The sequence below is a fragment of the Salmo salar genome, chromosome 02 (genome assembly GCF_965601325.2).
Source record: "Salmo salar chromosome 02, fSalSal1, whole genome shotgun sequence".
Taxonomy (NCBI): Eukaryota; Metazoa; Chordata; class Actinopteri; order Salmoniformes; family Salmonidae; genus Salmo; species Salmo salar.
This window is the reverse complement of record NC_138292.1, coordinates 6,774,266-6,792,437: the sequence shown is the minus strand read 5'-3', so window position 1 is coordinate 6,792,437 and position 18,172 is coordinate 6,774,266. Positions and strand designations below refer to the sequence as shown.

Below are 18,172 nucleotides of genomic sequence, written 5' to 3'. Positions count from 1 at the left end.
ACCCCGGAACACATTCTATTTTTTTCTGTTTCCCAACGGTCATATTAGCTTGTAACACTGCACACGTTGACGTTTGTTTTGTTTTTTAGTGTCGGTAAAATTTGAATTCACTGTCATCGTTTGAAATGGAGATTTTCGGTAGCACCTTTGACGATTCGGTGTTCGAGGAATCAAGAGCGAAGCCAACTGTTGTTGCACTGTCGTCTTACAATGCAAAGTTCTGTGAAGCAGAGGTGAGTTAACTCGCTACCCAACGTTAAGTAGCATCATTTTTTTTGCTAGCATTGCAATGTATGGATATTTTGAACTATGTTGTCTATTTCAACAGTGGTTTTGGGAGAGCATCGACACAGAGGACATTTTGGAGAAGCAAAAGATCTTCAAATTTCGAGCTGATATGGCGTACAGGCGAAAGAACTTCCAGGTATTGACCCCTCTTCCCTTGAGTAATTTAGTTACACATTGTCTATCATATCCATCTAGTATCCAAATGCGTTTCTCATCTGTTAACTATATCCATTTCCCCAGGAAGCTTTAAACGCCTACACTACCTGCCTTTCCTATATCCCTGACGGCAACCTGACCATTAGGCGGGACATAATGGAGGGAATGGCAAGGTGCTGTTGTCACCTGGGGAAGAGAGTGGAGGCCCTGGAGATCACAGAAACACTTGTAAGAACCGTTGCTGTTGAGTGAGTCTTATCTTTATACATTGTAACATAATATGGTTTTTATTATACATTAATAATACAGAATACCTAGTCTTGTTGTCCAACCAGCTCTTGTCTGTGGTTACAGTATACCAGGTAGTAAAATGTTTGTTTTGAAATTCATTCCATGGCCAGAAAAATGAAGCCTCCAACACCTGTCACCTCACGGGTCTACTTCATCTGACTGCGAACGTCCACGAGCGCTTCGGAGACCTCAGGAGCCAGGTCACTTGTCTGCAGCAGCTGTGTTCTCTCCACCCCTACCACCAGTGGCACTGGATGAAGCTGGCACAAAGCTACCTTCATCTCCTTCAGTCTCTGTCATCACCCTCAGGCTCCAGTCCTCTTCAACGGGGAGATGACTCTCAGACTGAGGAGCAACTGAAGGAAGAGCGGGACGGCGTTTGGCTCAAGGCCTGCATGTGTTTTGTCCGGGCCAGGTAAATAATCAGTGAGAGACAAGCAGAGATTCTATATGGAATACCATGGCTACAAGCTTGTTGGGCAGTCTTTAGGACTGGTTTCCCAAACACATATTTAGATTCTCCATTGAAAGTGCATCTTAGTGCAGTTTAAAGGCTTACTTTACCTCTGGGAAATTGGCCCTTGGCTTAAAGCAGAGAGCATATTTACACATTCATCCTAAATGTCACTGTTTAGCACAGTCTTTGTCTTGTGAAGATGGTTGTTTGACTGTATTATGTTGCCTTGCCAGACTCGTCCTCAGGGCATTAAAGGGCCAACAGTCATCCTTTGTTCTCCAGAACAGTGAGAGAGCCCTACAGAAGGCTGATGAGGCTCTACGGTGTCTGGAACCGAAAGACACCACACTACAGCTAGTCTCTGAGGTGAGACCGGTTAGAGACACAGTACATAGACTACTGTTCTCACATGGTGTCTATTCATCAAATTATCTTCTGGTATGTTTAAATTAAAGGCTTGCTGGCACCAAGATGTCATGGTTTTGCTTTTAGATGTATTACAATTGACGATGCACATGTTCTGAAAAGGTAAGAGGGTACGCTTCTGACCAGATTGATCATGCATCGTTATTGATTTGCCCTTCAGGTGATGTCAGAAGATGTAATTCCAGAGAGGATGAGAGAGGACAACCAGGATGGAGAGAGCTTGGCAGGTCTCTCTCTGAAGGACTTTGAAGACAGGTGGTGGAACAGACTGGTACAGACAGGAGTACTGAAGAAGGATGGACCTAAACTACCCTCTGTAAAACCTAACTAGGCTACACATTTTGATGAATGGATTTATTTTTTACTTCTGCGTGTAACAATGTGGTGACCGCCTTATGAAATTAAATAATGTCTAAATGTCACACTTCAATCTACAGTAAAGTTGAATTAGATAATTGCTGTATTGAATTTCAAAGTAGAACCATTTGTAAAAAGTGTGAGGTTGGACACATTTTAGAAAACTACTGATTTGCCATTCTGCATTACCTCGCGCTCGACAGTGTATGGATCAGAAGGTATGTTAAGAGGCCCGGCCCTTGGCTAAGAAGCGTAGCACACATCACTAGGCTGTCACTTAGGGTGGTTCAATCAGGGTGGATGGGTCTGTGACATGTTGTTTTGACTCCATTGAATTAACATGTACTGAAACACAAAGCTCTCAGCCTGGAGGCAGACAATTATCATCCTTATGAGATAATGATGTGATTGAAGTACTACTCCTGTACTCCAGGCATCAAGCAAAGGAAAACAGGCACATTTACTCAGTTACTTGCCCATTTTCAGTTGAGAACATAATTGACCTCACAGGGTGTACTGTCAAATTTCAGTATGATGCCATTTCAGTTATTTAGGAACAGTAAACCACTGGCCAGTCTTGAGAAGTGGGTGTCTGTCCAACAATCCGGTTGTCCCTCCATAAAGAAGGTAATTGCTGTTAAAGGGTCGCCAGGTCAGGTTGTCTCCAGTACTATAATCACTGGAGAAGGTTCTCTGGAACATGACGGGCCTGGTTGCAGTGTGTCTCTGTGTGATCCAGTCAAACCTGTGGCTCCGGGGACCTGTGTAGTAAGGCTGATTCACCAAGCACTGGGAGGTTGGCTGAGTGTTGGGGTGTCTCTGCTGGGAGGTTGGTGGTGCTGTTGGCTGAGTGTTGGGGTGTCTCTGCTGGGAGGTTGGCTGAGTGTTGGGGTGTCTCTGCTGGGAGGTTGGCTGAGTGTTGGGGTGTCTCTGCTGGGAGGTTGGTGGTGCTGTTGGCTGAGTGTTGGGGTGTCTCTGCTGGGAGGTTGGTGGTGCTGTTGGCTGAGTGTTGGGGTGTCTGTGCTGGGAGGTTGGTGGTGCTGTTGGCTGAGTGTTGGGGTGTCTGTGCTGGGAGGTTGGTGGTGCTGTTGGCTGAGTGTTGGGGTGTCTCTGCTGGGAGGTTGGTGGTGCTGTTGGCTGAGTGTTGGGGTGTCTGTGCTGGGAGGTTGGTGGTGCTGTTGGCTGAGTGTTGGGGTGTCTCTGCTGGGAGGTTGGTGGTGCTGTTGGCTGAGTGTTGGGGTGTCTGTGCTGGGAGGTTGGTGGTGCTGTTGGCTGAGTGTTGGGGTGTCTCTGCTGGGAGGTTGGCTGAGTGTTGGGGTGTCTGTGCTGGGAGGTTGGTGGTGCTGTTGTGTTGGGGTGTCTCTGCTGGGAGGTTGTAGTTGGCTGAACCGTTGGGGTTTGGCCAGAGTATCTGAGCTGGACTGTGGTGGTTGGTTGAACCATAGCCTGGTTGTTGAAGTTTCTGTTCTGGGTTGTGGTACCAGGACTGGGGCAAGGAAGGTTTGTCAGTGGGGTTGAGGTGGCTGCTGCTTGATGGGTGATAAGCGGCCTGGTCAGGTTGAACTCCGTTGCCACTGAGAGGAAGGCTGGTACAGGCTTGGAGCTGGCATAGAGCTTCCTAAACTCCAGGTCGAAAGGCTCGACCGCGCTGCCCTTGAAGAGTACAGCCAGGCTTCTGTGGACCTGCCAGGACAGCCAGGTGAAACTGAGGAATAGACCACAATGAACAAATATTACTACTACAAACATTGCTGAAAATTCAAACAAGCATCATAATTGTAAACAACTGAGTCATAATGCATTGATCTACCTATTCAGAATGACGTCAAACTTTGATTTACCTATTCAGAATGACATCAACCAGAATGACATCAACCATCATAATGTTGATCTACCTATTCAGAATGACATCAACCATCATAACGTTGATCTACCTATTCAGAATGACATCAACCATCATAACATTGATCTACCTATTCAGAATGACATCAACCATCATAATGTTGATCTACCTATTCAGAATGACATCAACCATCATAACATTGATCTACCTATTCAGAATGACATCAACCATCATAATGTTGATCTACCTATTCAGAATGACATCAACCATCATAACATTGATCTATTCAGAATGACATCAACCATCATAACATTGATCTACCTATTCAGAATGACATCAACCATCATAACATTGATCTATCTATTCAGAATGACATCAACCATCATAACATTGATCTACCTATTCAGAATGACATCAACCATCATAATGTTGATCTACCTATTCAGAATGACATCAACCATCATAACATTGATCTACCTATTCAGAATGACATCAACCATCAAAGCATTGATCTATTCAGAATGACATCAACCATCATAATGTTGATCTACCTATTCAGAATGACATCAACCATCATAATGTTGATCTACCTATTCAGAATGACATCAACCATCATAACATTGATCTACCTATTCAGAATGACATCAACCATCATAATGTTGATCTACCTATTCAGAATGACATCAACCATCATAACATTGATCTACCTATTCAGAATGACATCAACCATCATAACATTGATCTACCTATTCAGAATGACATCAACCATCATAACATTGATCTACCTATTCAGAATGACATCAACCATCATAACATTGATCTACCTATTCAGAATGACATCAACCATCATAACATTGATCTATTCAGAATGACATCAACCATCATAACATTGATCTACCTATTCAGAATGACATCAACCATCATAACATTGATCTACCTATTCAGAATGACATCAACCATCATAATGTTGATCTACCTATTCAGAATGACATCAACCATCATAACATTGATCTACCTATTCAGAATGACATCAACCATCATAACATTGATCTACCTATTCAGAATGACATCAACCATCATAACATTGATCTATTCAGAATGACATCAACCATCATAACATTGATCTACCTATTCAGGATGACATCAACCATCATATCATTGATCTATTCAGAATGAGATCAACCATTGTGATTGTGACATTGATGTGACTATTAGCTAATTATACAACAGAAATGTACCTGTATGATCCAGCCAGCACTGAAGTGCAGTCAATGATCATGAACTTCTCTTTGATCTGTCCAGTGACTTTCCTTCCAGACTTTGCACAATACGTCTCTCCTTGTATACTACGGACCGACATTTTCTGCAGACAGAATACGGTGGCATTTCATGTAGCAGTGAGTGAATGACAAACACAAAAAGCTATCATCAAATTGCTAGTTTACAGTAAAGTTAAAAAGATGAAATGTCTGAAAGGTGTACCTTTTAAAAAAAAAATATATATATATATATTTAACCAGGCAAGTCAGTTAAGAACAAACTCTAATTTACAATGACAGCCTAGGAACAGTGGGTTAACTTCCTTGTTCAGGGGCAGAACGACAGATTTTTACCTTTTTACCTCGGGAATTCGATCTTGCAACCTTTCGGTTACTGGCCCAACGCTCTAACCACTAGGCTACCTGCCGCTCTAACCACTAGGCTACCTGCCGCTCTAACCACTAGGCTACCTGCCGCTCTAACCACTAGGCTACCTGCCGCTCTAACCACTAGGCTACCTGCCGCTCTAACCACTAGGCTACCTGCCGCTCTAACCACTTGGCTACCTGCCGCTCTAACCACTTGGCTACCTGCCGCTCTAACCACTTGGCTACCTGCCGCTCTAACCACTAGGCTACCTGCCGCTCTAACCACTAGGCTACCTGCCGCTCTAACCACTAGGCTACCTGCCGCTCTAACCACTAGGCTCCCTGCCGCTCTAACCACTAGGCTACCTGCCGCTCTAACCACTAGGCTACCTGCCGCTCTAACCACTTGGCTACCTGCCGCTCTAACCACTAGGCTACCTGCCGCTCTAACCACTAGGCTACCTGCCGCTCTAACCACTAGGCTACCTGCCGCTCTAACCACTTGGCTACCTGCCGCTCTAACCACTAGGCTACCTGCCGCTCTAACCACTAGGCTACCTGCCGCTCTAACCACTAGGCTACCTGCCGCTCTAACCACTAGGCTACCTGCCGCTCTAACCACTAGGCTACCTGCCGCTCTAACCACTAGGCTACCTGCCGCTCTAACCACTAGGCTACCTGCCGCTCTAACCACTTGGTTACCTGCCGCTCTAACCACTAGGCTACCTGCCGCTCTAACCACTAGGCTACCTGCCGCTCTAACCACTAGGCTACCTGCCGCTCTAACCACTAGGCTACCTGCCGCTCTAACCACTAGGCTACCTGCCGCTCTAACCACTAGGCTACCTGCCGCTCTAACCACTAGGCTACCTGCCGCTCTAACCACTAGGCTACCTGCCGCTCTAACCACTAGGCTACCTGCCTCCCCACCTTTTACAATCATTAGTGTCATCTAAATATCATGATGAAAAGGACCATAAGCAGAGACTCACAGTGAGATGATTACTGTTGATCTGTAGCATCTCACACATGTTGACAAAGACCTGCAGGTTGATATGGTCCAGGAGCAGGTAGACCAACACGTTCCTCTTCCTGGTTGCCTCCAGTATGTCACAGAACATCTCCACATCACTGAATGTGTCCATTACAATGGCCAGAACCTGCAGACATATCACATGTTTGCTGTGATTGGTATCTTCCACATTATTAGTTATTATGTACTTGGTATTATAAACTGGGTGGTTCGAGCCCTGAATGCTGATTGGCTGACAGCCGTGGTATATCAGACCGTATACCACGGGTATGAGAAGATTTATTTTTACTGCTCTAATTACGTTGGTAACCAGTTTATAATAGCAATAAGGCACATCGGGGTTTGTGGTATATGGCCAATATACCACAGCTACGGGCTGTATCCAGGCACTCTGCGTTGCGTCGTGCTTAAGAACAGCCTTTAGCTGTGGTATAGTGGCCATATACCACACCTCCTTGGGCCTTATTGCTTAATTATAGACGGTACTGAATCTGCTTGATCAAACTCTCATCACATCATTATCCAACTTTGTAAACAGCTGCAAAAATATAATGTAGGTATAATCATGACAGTAGATTGACATCTCCAAATAGTTAACAGTGAAAGTTATATCACGTACCATTGTGGCCTTGCTGATGAACTCTCTGAGCAGGTCTTTCATGCTGGCTGCTCTATCAGACTGGAAGTAGACCTCTACACTGGGTTCGCCCTGCAGGCGGTAGCTCCAGTCCTCTGCTGGCCAGCCATGGTCCAAGCCAGGGGGCTCGCTCTCAGACACGGATGGACAACAGGTGTCTGTCTGGGAAGAGGTGGTGGAGCCCTCTGCCTGGTCGTCACTCTCCGTCCCACACAGACTGCTGGTGCTCAGGTCTGTAGTGTTCTCCAGGATATAACCTTTAAAAAAACATAAGTGATAATACATTGGCTTAATATCTAGTGCTTTTTACACAATGCTTCTCAGGGAGGAAGCCCTTTACAGTTGTGCAACAAATACAGTACTGGAACAGACTGATGGTTTAAGGTAGATAAGAGGAGGAACAGACTGATGGTTTAAGGTAGATAAGAGGAGGAACAGACTGATGGTTTAAGGTAGATAAGAGGAGGAACAGACTGATGGTTTAAGGTAGATAAGAGGAGGAACAGACTGATGGTTTAAGGTAGATAAGAGGAGGAACAGACTGATGGTTTAAGGTAGATAAGAGGAGGAACAGACTGATGGTTTAAGGTAGATAAGAGGAGGAACAGACTGATGGTTTAAGGTAGATAAGAGGAGGAACAGACTGATGGTTTAAGGTAGATAAGAGGAGTCAGGAACAGACTGATGGTTTAAGGTAGATAAGAGGAGGAACAGACTGATGGTTTAAGGTAGATAAGAGGAGGAACAGACTGATGGTTTAAGGTAGATAAGAGGAGGAACAGACTGATGGTTTAAGGTAGATAAGAGGAGGAACAGACTGATGGTTTAAGGTAGATAAGAGGAGGAATAGACTGATGGTTTAAGGTAGATAAGAGGAGGAACAGACTGATGGTTTAAGGTAGATAAGAGGAGTCAGGAACAGACTGATGGTTTAAGGTAGATAAGAGGAGTCAGGAACAGACTGATGGGTTAAGGTAGATAAGAGGAGTCAGGAACAGACTGATGGGTTAAGGTAGATAAGAGGTGGAACAGACTGATGGTTTAAGGTAGATAAGAGGAGGAATAGACTGATGGTTTGAGGTAGATAAGAGGAGGAACAGACTGATGGTTTAAGGTAGATAAGAGGAGGAACAGACTGATGGTTTAAGGTAGATAAGAGGAGGAACAGACCGATGGTTTAAGGTAGATAAGAGGAGGAACAGACTGATGGTTTAAGGTAGATAAGAGGAGTCAGGAACAGACTGATGGTTTAAGGTAGATAAGAGGTGGAACAGACTGATGGTTTAAGGTAGATAAGAGGAGTCAGGAACAGACTGATGGGTTAAGGTAGATAAGAGGAGGAACAGACTGATGGTTTAAGGTAGATAAGAGGAGTCAGGAACAGACTGATGGTTTAAGGTAGATAAGAGGAGGAACAGACTGATGGTTTAAGGTAGATAAGAGGAGGAACAGACTGATGGTTTAAGGTAGATAGGAGGAGGAACAGACTGATGGGTTAAGGTAGATAAGAGGAGGAACAGACTGATGGGTTAAGGTAGATAAGAGGAGGAATAGACTGATGGTTTAAGGTAGATAGGAGGAACAGAGTAGAAAAAAAGACCAACCTTTCTCCTCCTTGGACAGGAAGTCCACCTCGCCCTCTCCGGCCAATACTTCCTGGTACATGTCCAATCCCTGGTTCAGCAAGGCGTCCATGGCCAATCTGGTGCTCTCGTTGTGGCTGAGGTCAATGTCGCCCGACACCAGGGAGACAGATGGGTTTTTCATCTCCTGTACACGCCGCCTCACCTTTCCCACCGGCTTGGACTTCAGGTACCACTGAACAGACAGGCCGTTGCTTTGCAGGTTCATAGTGAAGCTGTACAAGGCTCTCTGATCAACACGTATTACCTGTAGTTACCTACTGCTGCTACTGAGTGAAAAACCCTGGTGGAGACAGACAGGGATGGAGTAGCAGCTGTGAGGTTTCTGAGCCCTGCCCCCCCCAATCAGTTGTACAGTTGGCTACACCCATAGAAGTAGAATTACGTTGACTTGAATGGGGATGCCCAGTCTAGTATTGTTATTTCTATGAGTACATTCCACCTGTGGGTTGCAGTGTGCTGGGGGGGACAGGTGAGCTGTTATGGGATTGAGAGCGTGACAGAGACCTGCTGTTTAAAGCACTCCCTCTAGTTGAGTGACAGAGGTGAACATGGCTGTCTGATCAGCTCAGTGGAGGCTGATAACACCTGACTGCACTCTTCACAGACTTGTCACTGCAATGTGTGTCTATCACTCTCTCACTGTGTCGAAAGCGTTCCACAGGGATGCTGGCCCATGTTGATTCCAATGCTTCCCACAGTTGTGTCAAGTTGGCTGGATGTCCTTTGGGTGTTGAAACCGTTGAGCGTGAAAAAACCCAGCAGCGTTGCAGTTCTTGACACCTACTGCCATACCCCGTTCAAAGGCACTTCAATCTTTGTCTTGCCCATTCACCCTCTGAATGTTACACATACACAATCCATGTCTCAATTGTCTCAAGGCTTAAAAATCCTTCTTTAACCCGTTTCCTCCCCTTCATCTACACTGATTGAAGCCAAGTTATCGTTACTCACCCTGTGTGCATATCCAAGTTATCGTTACTCACCCTGTGTGTATAGCCAAGTTATCGTTACTCACCCTGTGTGTATATCCAAGTTATCGTTACTCACCCTGTGTGCATAGCCAAGTTATCGTTACTCACCCTGTGTGCATAGCCAAGTTATCGTTACTCACCCTGTGTGTATAGCCAAGTTATCGTTACTCACCCTGTGTGTATAGCCAAGTTATCGTTACTCACCCTGTGTGTATAGCCAAGTTATCGTTACTCACCCTGTGTGTATAGCCAAGTTATTGTTACTCACCCTGTGTGTATAGCCAAGTTATCGTTACTCACCCTGTGTGCATATCCAAGTTAGTTACTCACCCTGTGTGTATAGCCAAGTTATCGTTACTCACCCTGTGTGCATATCCAAGTTAGTTACTCACCCTGTGTGTATAGCCAAGTTATCGTTACTCACCCTGTGTGTATATCCGTTATCGTTACTCACCCTGTGTGCATATCCAAGTTATCGTTACTCACCCTGTGTGTATAGCCAAGTTATCGTTACTCACCCTGTGTGCATATCCAAGTTAGTTACTCACCCTGTGTGTATAGCCAAGTTATCGTTACTCACCCTGTGTATGTATTATAACTCATATTATTACCTGTTTTATTTCTCTATTTTCTTTCTCTCTGTATTGTTGTGAAGGACCAGTCAGTCTGCATTTCACTGTTAGTCCACACCTGTTGTTTACCAAGCATTTCACTGTTAGTCCACACCTGTTGTTTACCAAGCATTTCACTGTTAGTCCACACCTGCTGTTTACCAAGCATTTCACTGTTAGTCCACACCTGTTGTTTACCAAGCATTTCACTGTTAGTCCACACCTGTTGTTTACCAAGCATTTCACTGTTAGTCCACACATGTTGTTTACCAAGCATTTCACTGTTAGTCCACACCTGTTGTTTACCAAGCATTTCACTGTTAGTCCACACATGTTGTTTACCAAGCATTTCACTGTTAGTCCACACCTGTTGTTTACCAAGCATTTCACTGTTAGTCCACACCTGTTGTTTACCAAGCATTTCACTGTTAGTCCACACCTGTTGTTTACCAAGCATTTCACTGTTAGTCCACACCTGTTGTTTACCAAGCATTTCACTGTTAGTCCACACCTGTTGTTTACCAAGCATTTCACTGTTAGTCCACACCTGTTGTTTACCAAGCATTTCACTGTTAGTCCACACCTGTTGTTTACCAAGCATTTCACTGTTAGTCCACACCTGTTGTTTACCAAGCATTTCACTGTTAGTCCACACCTGTTGTTTACCAAGCATTTCACTGTTAGTCCACACCTGTTGTTTACCAAGCATTTCACTGTTAGTCCACACCTGTTGTTTACCAAGCATCTGACAAATACAATTTGATTTGATAAGGCTTTATTAAGGTTAATTACCTGGATACCTATGAGATAAGCAAGCCATAAGTCACCATCAGACCAAAAGCACGACTGGTGAGTATAGTCTGTCAAAGACTGAAACTAGTCAACAAGGCAGAGATGAAATGACTCAAAGTTGATTCAACAATACTTAAAAACAACTTAAATAACAAAATATAAATACACACAGGAGAGGGTTTTGCTACAAATCTCATTAAGACCATGGAAGGCTTTCATTGAATCCCTGTTTGACTAGTCAACACCAGGGTTGTGGTTAGTGGACAGCTGTTTGTTAAAAAATATCAGCATCTTCTTTCAAACGGATAAACGAGCAGAAAACCACAAAACATTTCAGTTTCCTTTTCAAGTCTAGATATGCAAAACAAAAGGCACAGCTGACCCCTGAGAGATGGTGTGTTTGTGTGTCGTGGTTACTGGGAGGTGGTAGAGTTTGAGTTTTTGCCGCGGGCCGCCAGTTTCTGCCGCAGCTCTCTGATGTCCTGCATCAACTCCCTCTCTCTGCAGTCCAGCTCCCCTCGACCCCGGTCCAGAGAGACTGAGAAAACAAGACATCACAGGACTCTTCAGGGACTCACTGTATGGATGTAAACTCAGCAAGATTACAGTGGGATCGGGCACATTGGGAACACTGAACGTCTTGGTAGATCTGAATTCTGTTGATATTTTCTGCTGGAGTATAGATCTGGAAATATGGTGGTAGAAACAGTGACTGTAGATTTTTCTATTGTTATTGACTGTACATTTGTAACTGTTGTTTTTGTCGCACTGCTTTGCTTTATCTTGGCCAGGTCGCAGTTGTAAATGAGAACTTGTTCTCAACTGGCCTACCTGGTGAAATAAATCAAAATGTGGTACGGACAGTCAGAAACACTCACAGCAAGTGGAGTCGTCTGAGGTGGACTGGTTGTTTAGACAGATGTTGTTGGGACTGTGACGTTGTTGAGACTGACCAGGAGAAGCAACAGGATTGTGAAGCAGGCCACTAGTGGAGCACGGAGACCTGGCTCTCATCTCCCACTGTTGACCTGCCAAAACACACTGTATTAGTCACCAACACCCCATACACTGCAACCTTCAACATCAACTATTAGCTTAGAGGAACACTGCAACCTTCAACATCAACTATTAGCTTAGAGGAACATTAACCTTCAACATCAACTATTAGCTTAGAGGAACACTGCAACCTTCAACATCAACTATTAGGTTAGAGGAACACTGCAACCTTCAACATCAACTATTAGCTTAGAGGAACACTGTAACCTTCAACATCAACTATTAGCTTAGAGGAACACTGTAACCTTCAACATCAACTATTAGCTTAGAGGAACACTGCAACCTTCAACATCAACTATTAGCTTAGAGGAACACTGCAACCTTCAACATCAACTATTAGCTTAGAGGAACACTGCAACCTTCAACATCAACTATTAGCTTAGAGGAACACTGCAACCTTCAACATCAACTATTAGCTTAGAGGAACACTGCAACCTTCAACATCAACTATTAGCTTAGAGGAACACTGCAACCTTCAACATCAACTATTAGCTTAGAGGAACACTGCAACCTTCAACATCAACTATTAGCTTAGAGGAACACTGCAACCTTCAACATCAACTATTAGCTTAGAGGAACACTGCAACCTTCAACATCAACTATTAGCTTAGAGGAACATTAACCTTCAACATCAACTATTAGCTTAGAGGAACACTGCAACCTTCAACATCAACTATTAGCTTAGAGGAACATTAACCTTCAACATCAACTATTAGCTTAGAGGAACACTGCAACATCAACTATTAGCTTAGAGGAACACTGCAACGTTCAACATCAACTATTAGCTTAGAGGAACACTGCAACCTTCAACATCAACTATTAGGTTAGAGGAACACTGTAACCTACAACATCAACTATTAGCTTAGAGGAACACTGTAACCTTCAACATCAACTATTAGCTTAGAGGAACACTGTAACCTTCAACATCAACTATTAGCTTAGAGGAACACTGCAACTATTAGCTTAGAGGAACACTGCAACCTTCAACATCAACTATTAGCTTAGAGGAACACTGCAACCTTCAACATCAACTATTAGCTTAGAGGAACACTGTAACCTTCAACATCAACTATTAGCTTAGAGGAACACTATAACCTTCAACATCAACTATTAGCTTAGAGGAACACTGCAACCTTCAACATCAACTATTAGCTTAGAGGAACACTGTAATCTTCAACATCAACTATTAGCTTAGAGGAACACTGCAACATCAACTATTAGCTTAGAGGAACACTGTAACCTTCAACATCAACTATTAGCTTAGAGGAACACTAACCTTCAACATCAACTATTAGCTTAGAGGAACACTGTAACCTTCAACATCAACTATTAGCTTAGAGGAACACTGCAACCTTCAACATCAACTATTAGCTTAGAGGAACACTGCAACCTTCAACATCAACTATTAGCTTAGAGGAACACTGCAACCTTCAACATCAACTATTAGCTTAGAGGAACACTGCAACATCAACTATTAGCTTAGAGGAACACTGCAACCTTCAACATCAACTATTAGCTTAGAGGAACACTGCAACCTTCAACATCAACTATTAGCTTAGAGGAACACTGCAACATCAACTATTAGCTTAGAGGAACACTGCAACCTTCAACATCAACTATTAGCTTAGAGGAACACTGTAACCTACAACATCAACTATTAGCTTAGAGGAACACTGCAACCTTCAACATCAACTATTAGCTTAGAGGAACACTGCAACCTTCAACATCAACTATTAGCTTAGAGGAACACTGCAACATCAACTATTAGCTTAGAGGAACACTGCAACCTTCAACATCAACTATTAGCTTAGAGGAACACTAACCTTCAACATCAACTATTAGGTTAGAGGAACATTAACCTTCAACATCAACTATTAGCTTAGAGGAACACTGCAACCTTCAACATCAACTATTAGCTTAGAGGAACACTGCAACCTTCAACATCAACTATTAGCTTAGAGGAACACTGCAACCTTCAACATCAACTATTAGGTTAGAGGAACACTGCAACATCAACTATTAGCTTAGAGGAACACTGCAACATCAACTATTAGCTTAGAGGAACACTGTAACCTTCAACATCAACTATTAGCTTAGAGGAACACTGTAACCTTCAACATCAACTATTAGCTTAGAGGAACACTGTAACCTTCAACATCAACTATTAGCTTAGAGGAACACTGTAACCTTCAACATCAACTATTAGCTTAGAGGAACACTGCAACCTTCAACATCAACTATTAGCTTAGAGGAACACTGCAACTTTCAACATCAACTATTAGCTTAGAGGAACACTGCAACCTTCAACATCAACTATTAGCTTAGAGGAACACTGTAATCTTCAACATCAACTATTAGCTTAGAGGAACACTGTAACCTTCAACATCAACTATTAGCTTAGAGGAACACTATAACCTTCAACATCAACTATTAGCTTAGAGGAACACTGCAACCTTCAACATCAACTATTAGCTTAGAGGAACACTGCAACCTTCAACATCAACTATTAGCTTAGAGGAACACTATAACCTTCAACATCAACTATTAGCTTAGAGGAACACTGCAACATCAACTATTAGCTTAGAGGAACACTGTAACCTACAACATCAACTATTAGCTTAGAGGAACACTGCAACCTTCAACATCAACTATTAGCTTAGAGGAACACTGCAACCTTCAACATCAACTATTAGCTTAGAGGAACACTGCAACCTTCAACATCAACTATTAGCTTAGAGGAACACTGCAACCTTCAACATCAACTATTAGCTTAGAGGAACACTGCAACATCAACTATTAGCTTAGAGGAACACTGCAACCTTCAACATCAACTATTAGGTTAGAGGAACACTGCAACCTTCAACATCAACTATTAGCTTAGAGGAACACTGCAACATCAACTATTAGCTTAGAGGAACACTGCAACCTTCAACATCAACTATTAGCTTAGAGGAACACTGCAACCTTCAACATCAACTATTAGCTTAGAGGAACACTGCAACATCAACTATTTCCTCAGAACATTTACATTTTCAACATGAACCATTGGCTTAGAGGAACACTGAAACCTTAGGTGACAGGACTGTGGTGTAGTAGTGTGGGTGGTGGGGTAGAATGCTCAGCATACTACAGATAGATATAGAATGTATAGAGAGGACCTGACTGCCTATTCTCTCCACAACACAGAATCATGTCTGTTCTACAACATATATTTCTATGGGACTGGGCTCACTGAGTGAGTGGTCCTGGCTCCTGCGGAGGTTGTCTCTGTGCTGCTTGGTCTCCTCTTCCTCTTGGCTGAGGAAGACTCTCTGGTTGGCCTCAGCTGTGGCTGCAGCCTGCCTCTCCTCCTCTAGCTGGGCCTTCTGAGACACCACCTCCTCCCACTGAAACACACAATGGCTGAACACACTTCACACCTCACCGTCCCGCTGAACCCACTCCTCCCGCTGAACCCACTCCTCCCGCCTCCCGCTGAACACACTCCTCCCTCCTCCCGCTGAACACACTCCTCCCTCCTCCCGCTGAACACACTCCTCCCGCTGAACACACCCCCTCCCGCTGAACCCACTCCTCCCGCCTCCCGCTGAACACACTCCTCCCTCCTCCCGCTGAACACACTCCTCCCTCCTCCCGCTGAACACACTCCTCCCGCTGAACACACCCCCTCCCGCTGAACACACCCCCTCCTGCCTCCCACTGAACCCACCCCCTCCCGCTGAACACACCCCCTCCCGCCTCCCACTGAACCCACCCCCTCCCGCTGAACCCACCCCCTCCCGCCTCCCACTGAACCCACCCCCTCCCGCCTCCCGCTGAACACACCCCCTCCTCCCACCATAAATCAATGACACAAGCATGCCCAGTGTAAGAGCCTTCAGTTGATCAAGAGGTACAGTAACTAACAGGACTCTCCATGACCTACTGTATATACCCTCCTCTACATCATCTCTCCTCCTACCCTCTGTCCCTCCATGACCTACTGTATATACCCATCTCTCCTCCTACCCTCTGTCCCTCCATGACCTACTGTATATACCCATCTCTCCTCCTACCCTCTGTCCCTCCATGACCTACTGTATATACCCATCTCTCCTCCTACCCTCTGTCCCTCCATGACCTACTGTATATACCCATCTCTCCTCCTACCCTCTGTCCCTCCATGACCTACTGTATATACCCATCTCTCCTCCTACCCTCTGTCCCTCCATGACCTACTGTATATACCCATCTCTCCTCCTACCCTCTGTCCCTCCATGACCTACTGTATATACCCATCTCTCCTCCTACCCTCTGTCCCTCCATGACCTACTGTATATACCCATCTCTCCTCCTACCCTCTGTCCCTCCATGACCTACTGTATATACCCATCTCTCCTCCTACCCTCTGTCCCTCCATGACCTACTGTATATACCCATCTCTCCTCCTACCCTCTGTCCCTCCATGACCTACTGTATATACCCTCTACATCATCTCTCCTCCTACCCTCTGTCCCTCCATGACCTACTGTATATACCCATCTCTCCTCCTACCCTCTGTCCCTCCATGACCTACTGTATATACCCATCTCTCCTCCTACCCTCTGTCCCTCCATGACCTACTGTATATACCCATCTCTCCTCCTACCCTCTGTCCCTCCATGACCTACTGTATATACCCATCTCTCCTCCTACCCTCTGTCCCTCCATGACCTACTGTATATACCCATCTCTCCTCCTACCCTCTGTCCCTCCATGACCTACTGTATATACCCATCTCTCCTCCTACCCTCTGTCCCTCCATGACCTACTGTATATACCCATCTCTCCTCCTACCCTCTGTCCCTCCATGACCTACTGTATATACCCTCTACATCATCTCTCCTCCTACCCTCTGTCCCTCCATGACCTACTGTATATACCCATCTCTCCTCCTACCCTCTGTCCCTCCATGACTACTGTATATACCCATCTCTCCTCCTACCCTCTGTCCCTCCATGACCTACTGTATATACCCTCTACATCATCTCTCCTTCTACCCTCTGTCCCTCCATGACCTACTGTATATACCCTCTACATCATCTCTCCTCCTACCCTCTGTCCCTCCATGACCTACTGTATATACCCATCTCTCCTCCTATCCTCTGTCCCTCCATGACCTACTGTATATACCCATCTCTCCTCCTACCCTCTGTCCCTCCATGACCTACTGTATATACCCATCTCTCCTCCTACCCTCTGTCCCTCCATGACCTACTGTATATACCCTCTACATCATCTCTCCTCCTACCCTCTGTCCCTCCATGACCTACTGTATATATCCTCTACATCATCTCTCCTCCTACCCTCTGTCCCTCCATGACCTACTGTATATACCCATCTCTCCTCCTACCCTCTGTCCCTCCATGACCTACTGTATATACCCATCTCTCCTCCTACCCTCTGTCTCTCCATGACCTACTGTATATACCCTCTACATCATCTCTCCTCCTACCCTCTGTCCCTCCATGACCTACTGTATATACCCATCTCTCCTCCTACCCTCTGTCTCTCCATGACCTACTGTATATACCCTCTACATCATCTCTCCTCCTACCCTCTGTCTCTCCATGACCTACTGTATATACCCTCTACATCATCTCTCCTCCTACCCTCTGTCCCTCCATGACCTACTGTATATACCCTCTACATCATCTCTCCTCCTACCCTCTATGACCTACTGTATATACCCTCTACATCATCTCTCCTCCTACCCTCTGTCCCTCCATGACCTACTGTATATACCCATCTCTCCTCCTACCCTCTGTCTCTCCATGACCTACTGTATATACCCTCTACATCATCTCTCCTCCTACCCTCTGTCCCTCCATGACCTACTGTATATACCCGCTACAGCATCTCTCCTCCTACCCTCTATGACCTACTGTATATACCCTCTACATCATCTCTCCTCCTACCCTCTGTCCCTCCATGACCTACTGTATATACCCTCTACATCATC

The 18,172-nt window shown here is 44.8% G+C and overlaps 3 protein-coding genes across 3 annotated transcripts in view; 1 reads left to right on the top strand and 2 right to left on the bottom strand.

Annotated features, from left to right (window-relative positions):
* The first annotated feature begins 41 nt into the window (after positions 1-41).
* ch076 (CH076 protein) lies at positions 42-2,037 on the top strand. The gene is made up of 6 exons (NM_001141473.2): positions 42-233; positions 329-424; positions 529-672; positions 846-1,150; positions 1,426-1,558; positions 1,779-2,037. The coding sequence occupies exons 1-6, from the start codon at positions 126-128 to the stop codon at positions 1,947-1,949; spliced, it is 957 nt and encodes a 318-aa protein (NP_001134945.1). The 5' UTR covers positions 42-125; the 3' UTR covers positions 1,950-2,037.
* Positions 2,038-2,128: 91 nt separating this feature from the next.
* LOC106595738 (uncharacterized) lies at positions 2,129-8,039 on the bottom strand. Its single transcript, XM_082959315.1, has 4 exons — positions 7,099-8,039; positions 6,439-6,606; positions 5,057-5,181; positions 2,129-3,680 (listed from the first exon to the last, which is right to left on the bottom strand). Exons 1-4 carry the CDS (start codon positions 7,399-7,401, stop codon positions 2,522-2,524), a joined length of 1,755 nt encoding a protein of 584 aa, XP_082815441.1. The 5' UTR covers positions 7,402-8,039; the 3' UTR covers positions 2,129-2,521.
* Positions 8,040-11,102: 3,063 nt separating this feature from the next.
* Positions 11,103-18,172, bottom strand: part of LOC123727735 (TBC1 domain family member 31) — a 28,406-nt gene continuing 21,336 nt past the window's right edge. The window contains exons 20-22 of the mRNA XM_082959291.1: positions 15,425-15,578; positions 12,015-12,164; positions 11,103-11,674 (exon numbers count right to left, since the gene is read on the bottom strand). Coding sequence (XP_082815417.1) covers positions 11,550-11,674; positions 12,015-12,164; positions 15,425-15,578 — 429 coding nt within the window. The 3' untranslated portion in view covers positions 11,103-11,549. The remainder of the gene's footprint in view (positions 11,675-12,014; positions 12,165-15,424; positions 15,579-18,172) is intronic.

Excerpts from the sequence above, each read along its gene's own strand:
- ch076 (NM_001141473.2), top strand. The coding sequence starts at position 126 with ATGGAGATTTTCGGTAGCACCTTTGACGATTCGGTGTTCGAGGAATCA. Across the intron at positions 234-328 it reads CAAAGTTCTGTGAAGCAGAG|TGGTTTTGGGAGAGCATCGA; the intron begins GTGAGTTAACTC and ends CTATTTCAACAG. Across the intron at positions 673-845 it reads TGGAGATCACAGAAACACTT|AAAAATGAAGCCTCCAACAC; the intron begins GTAAGAACCGTT and ends TTCCATGGCCAG.
- LOC106595738 (XM_082959315.1), bottom strand. The coding sequence starts at position 7,401 with ATGTATTATCACTTATGTTTTTTTAAAGGTTATATCCTGGAGAACACT. Across the intron at positions 5,182-6,438 it reads TCAACAGTAATCATCTCACT|AAAATGTCGGTCCGTAGTAT; the intron begins GTGAGTCTCTGC and ends TTCTGTCTGCAG. Across the intron at positions 3,681-5,056 it reads GTGCTGGCTGGATCATACAG|TTTCACCTGGCTGTCCTGGC; the intron begins GTACATTTCTGT and ends TCTATTCCTCAG.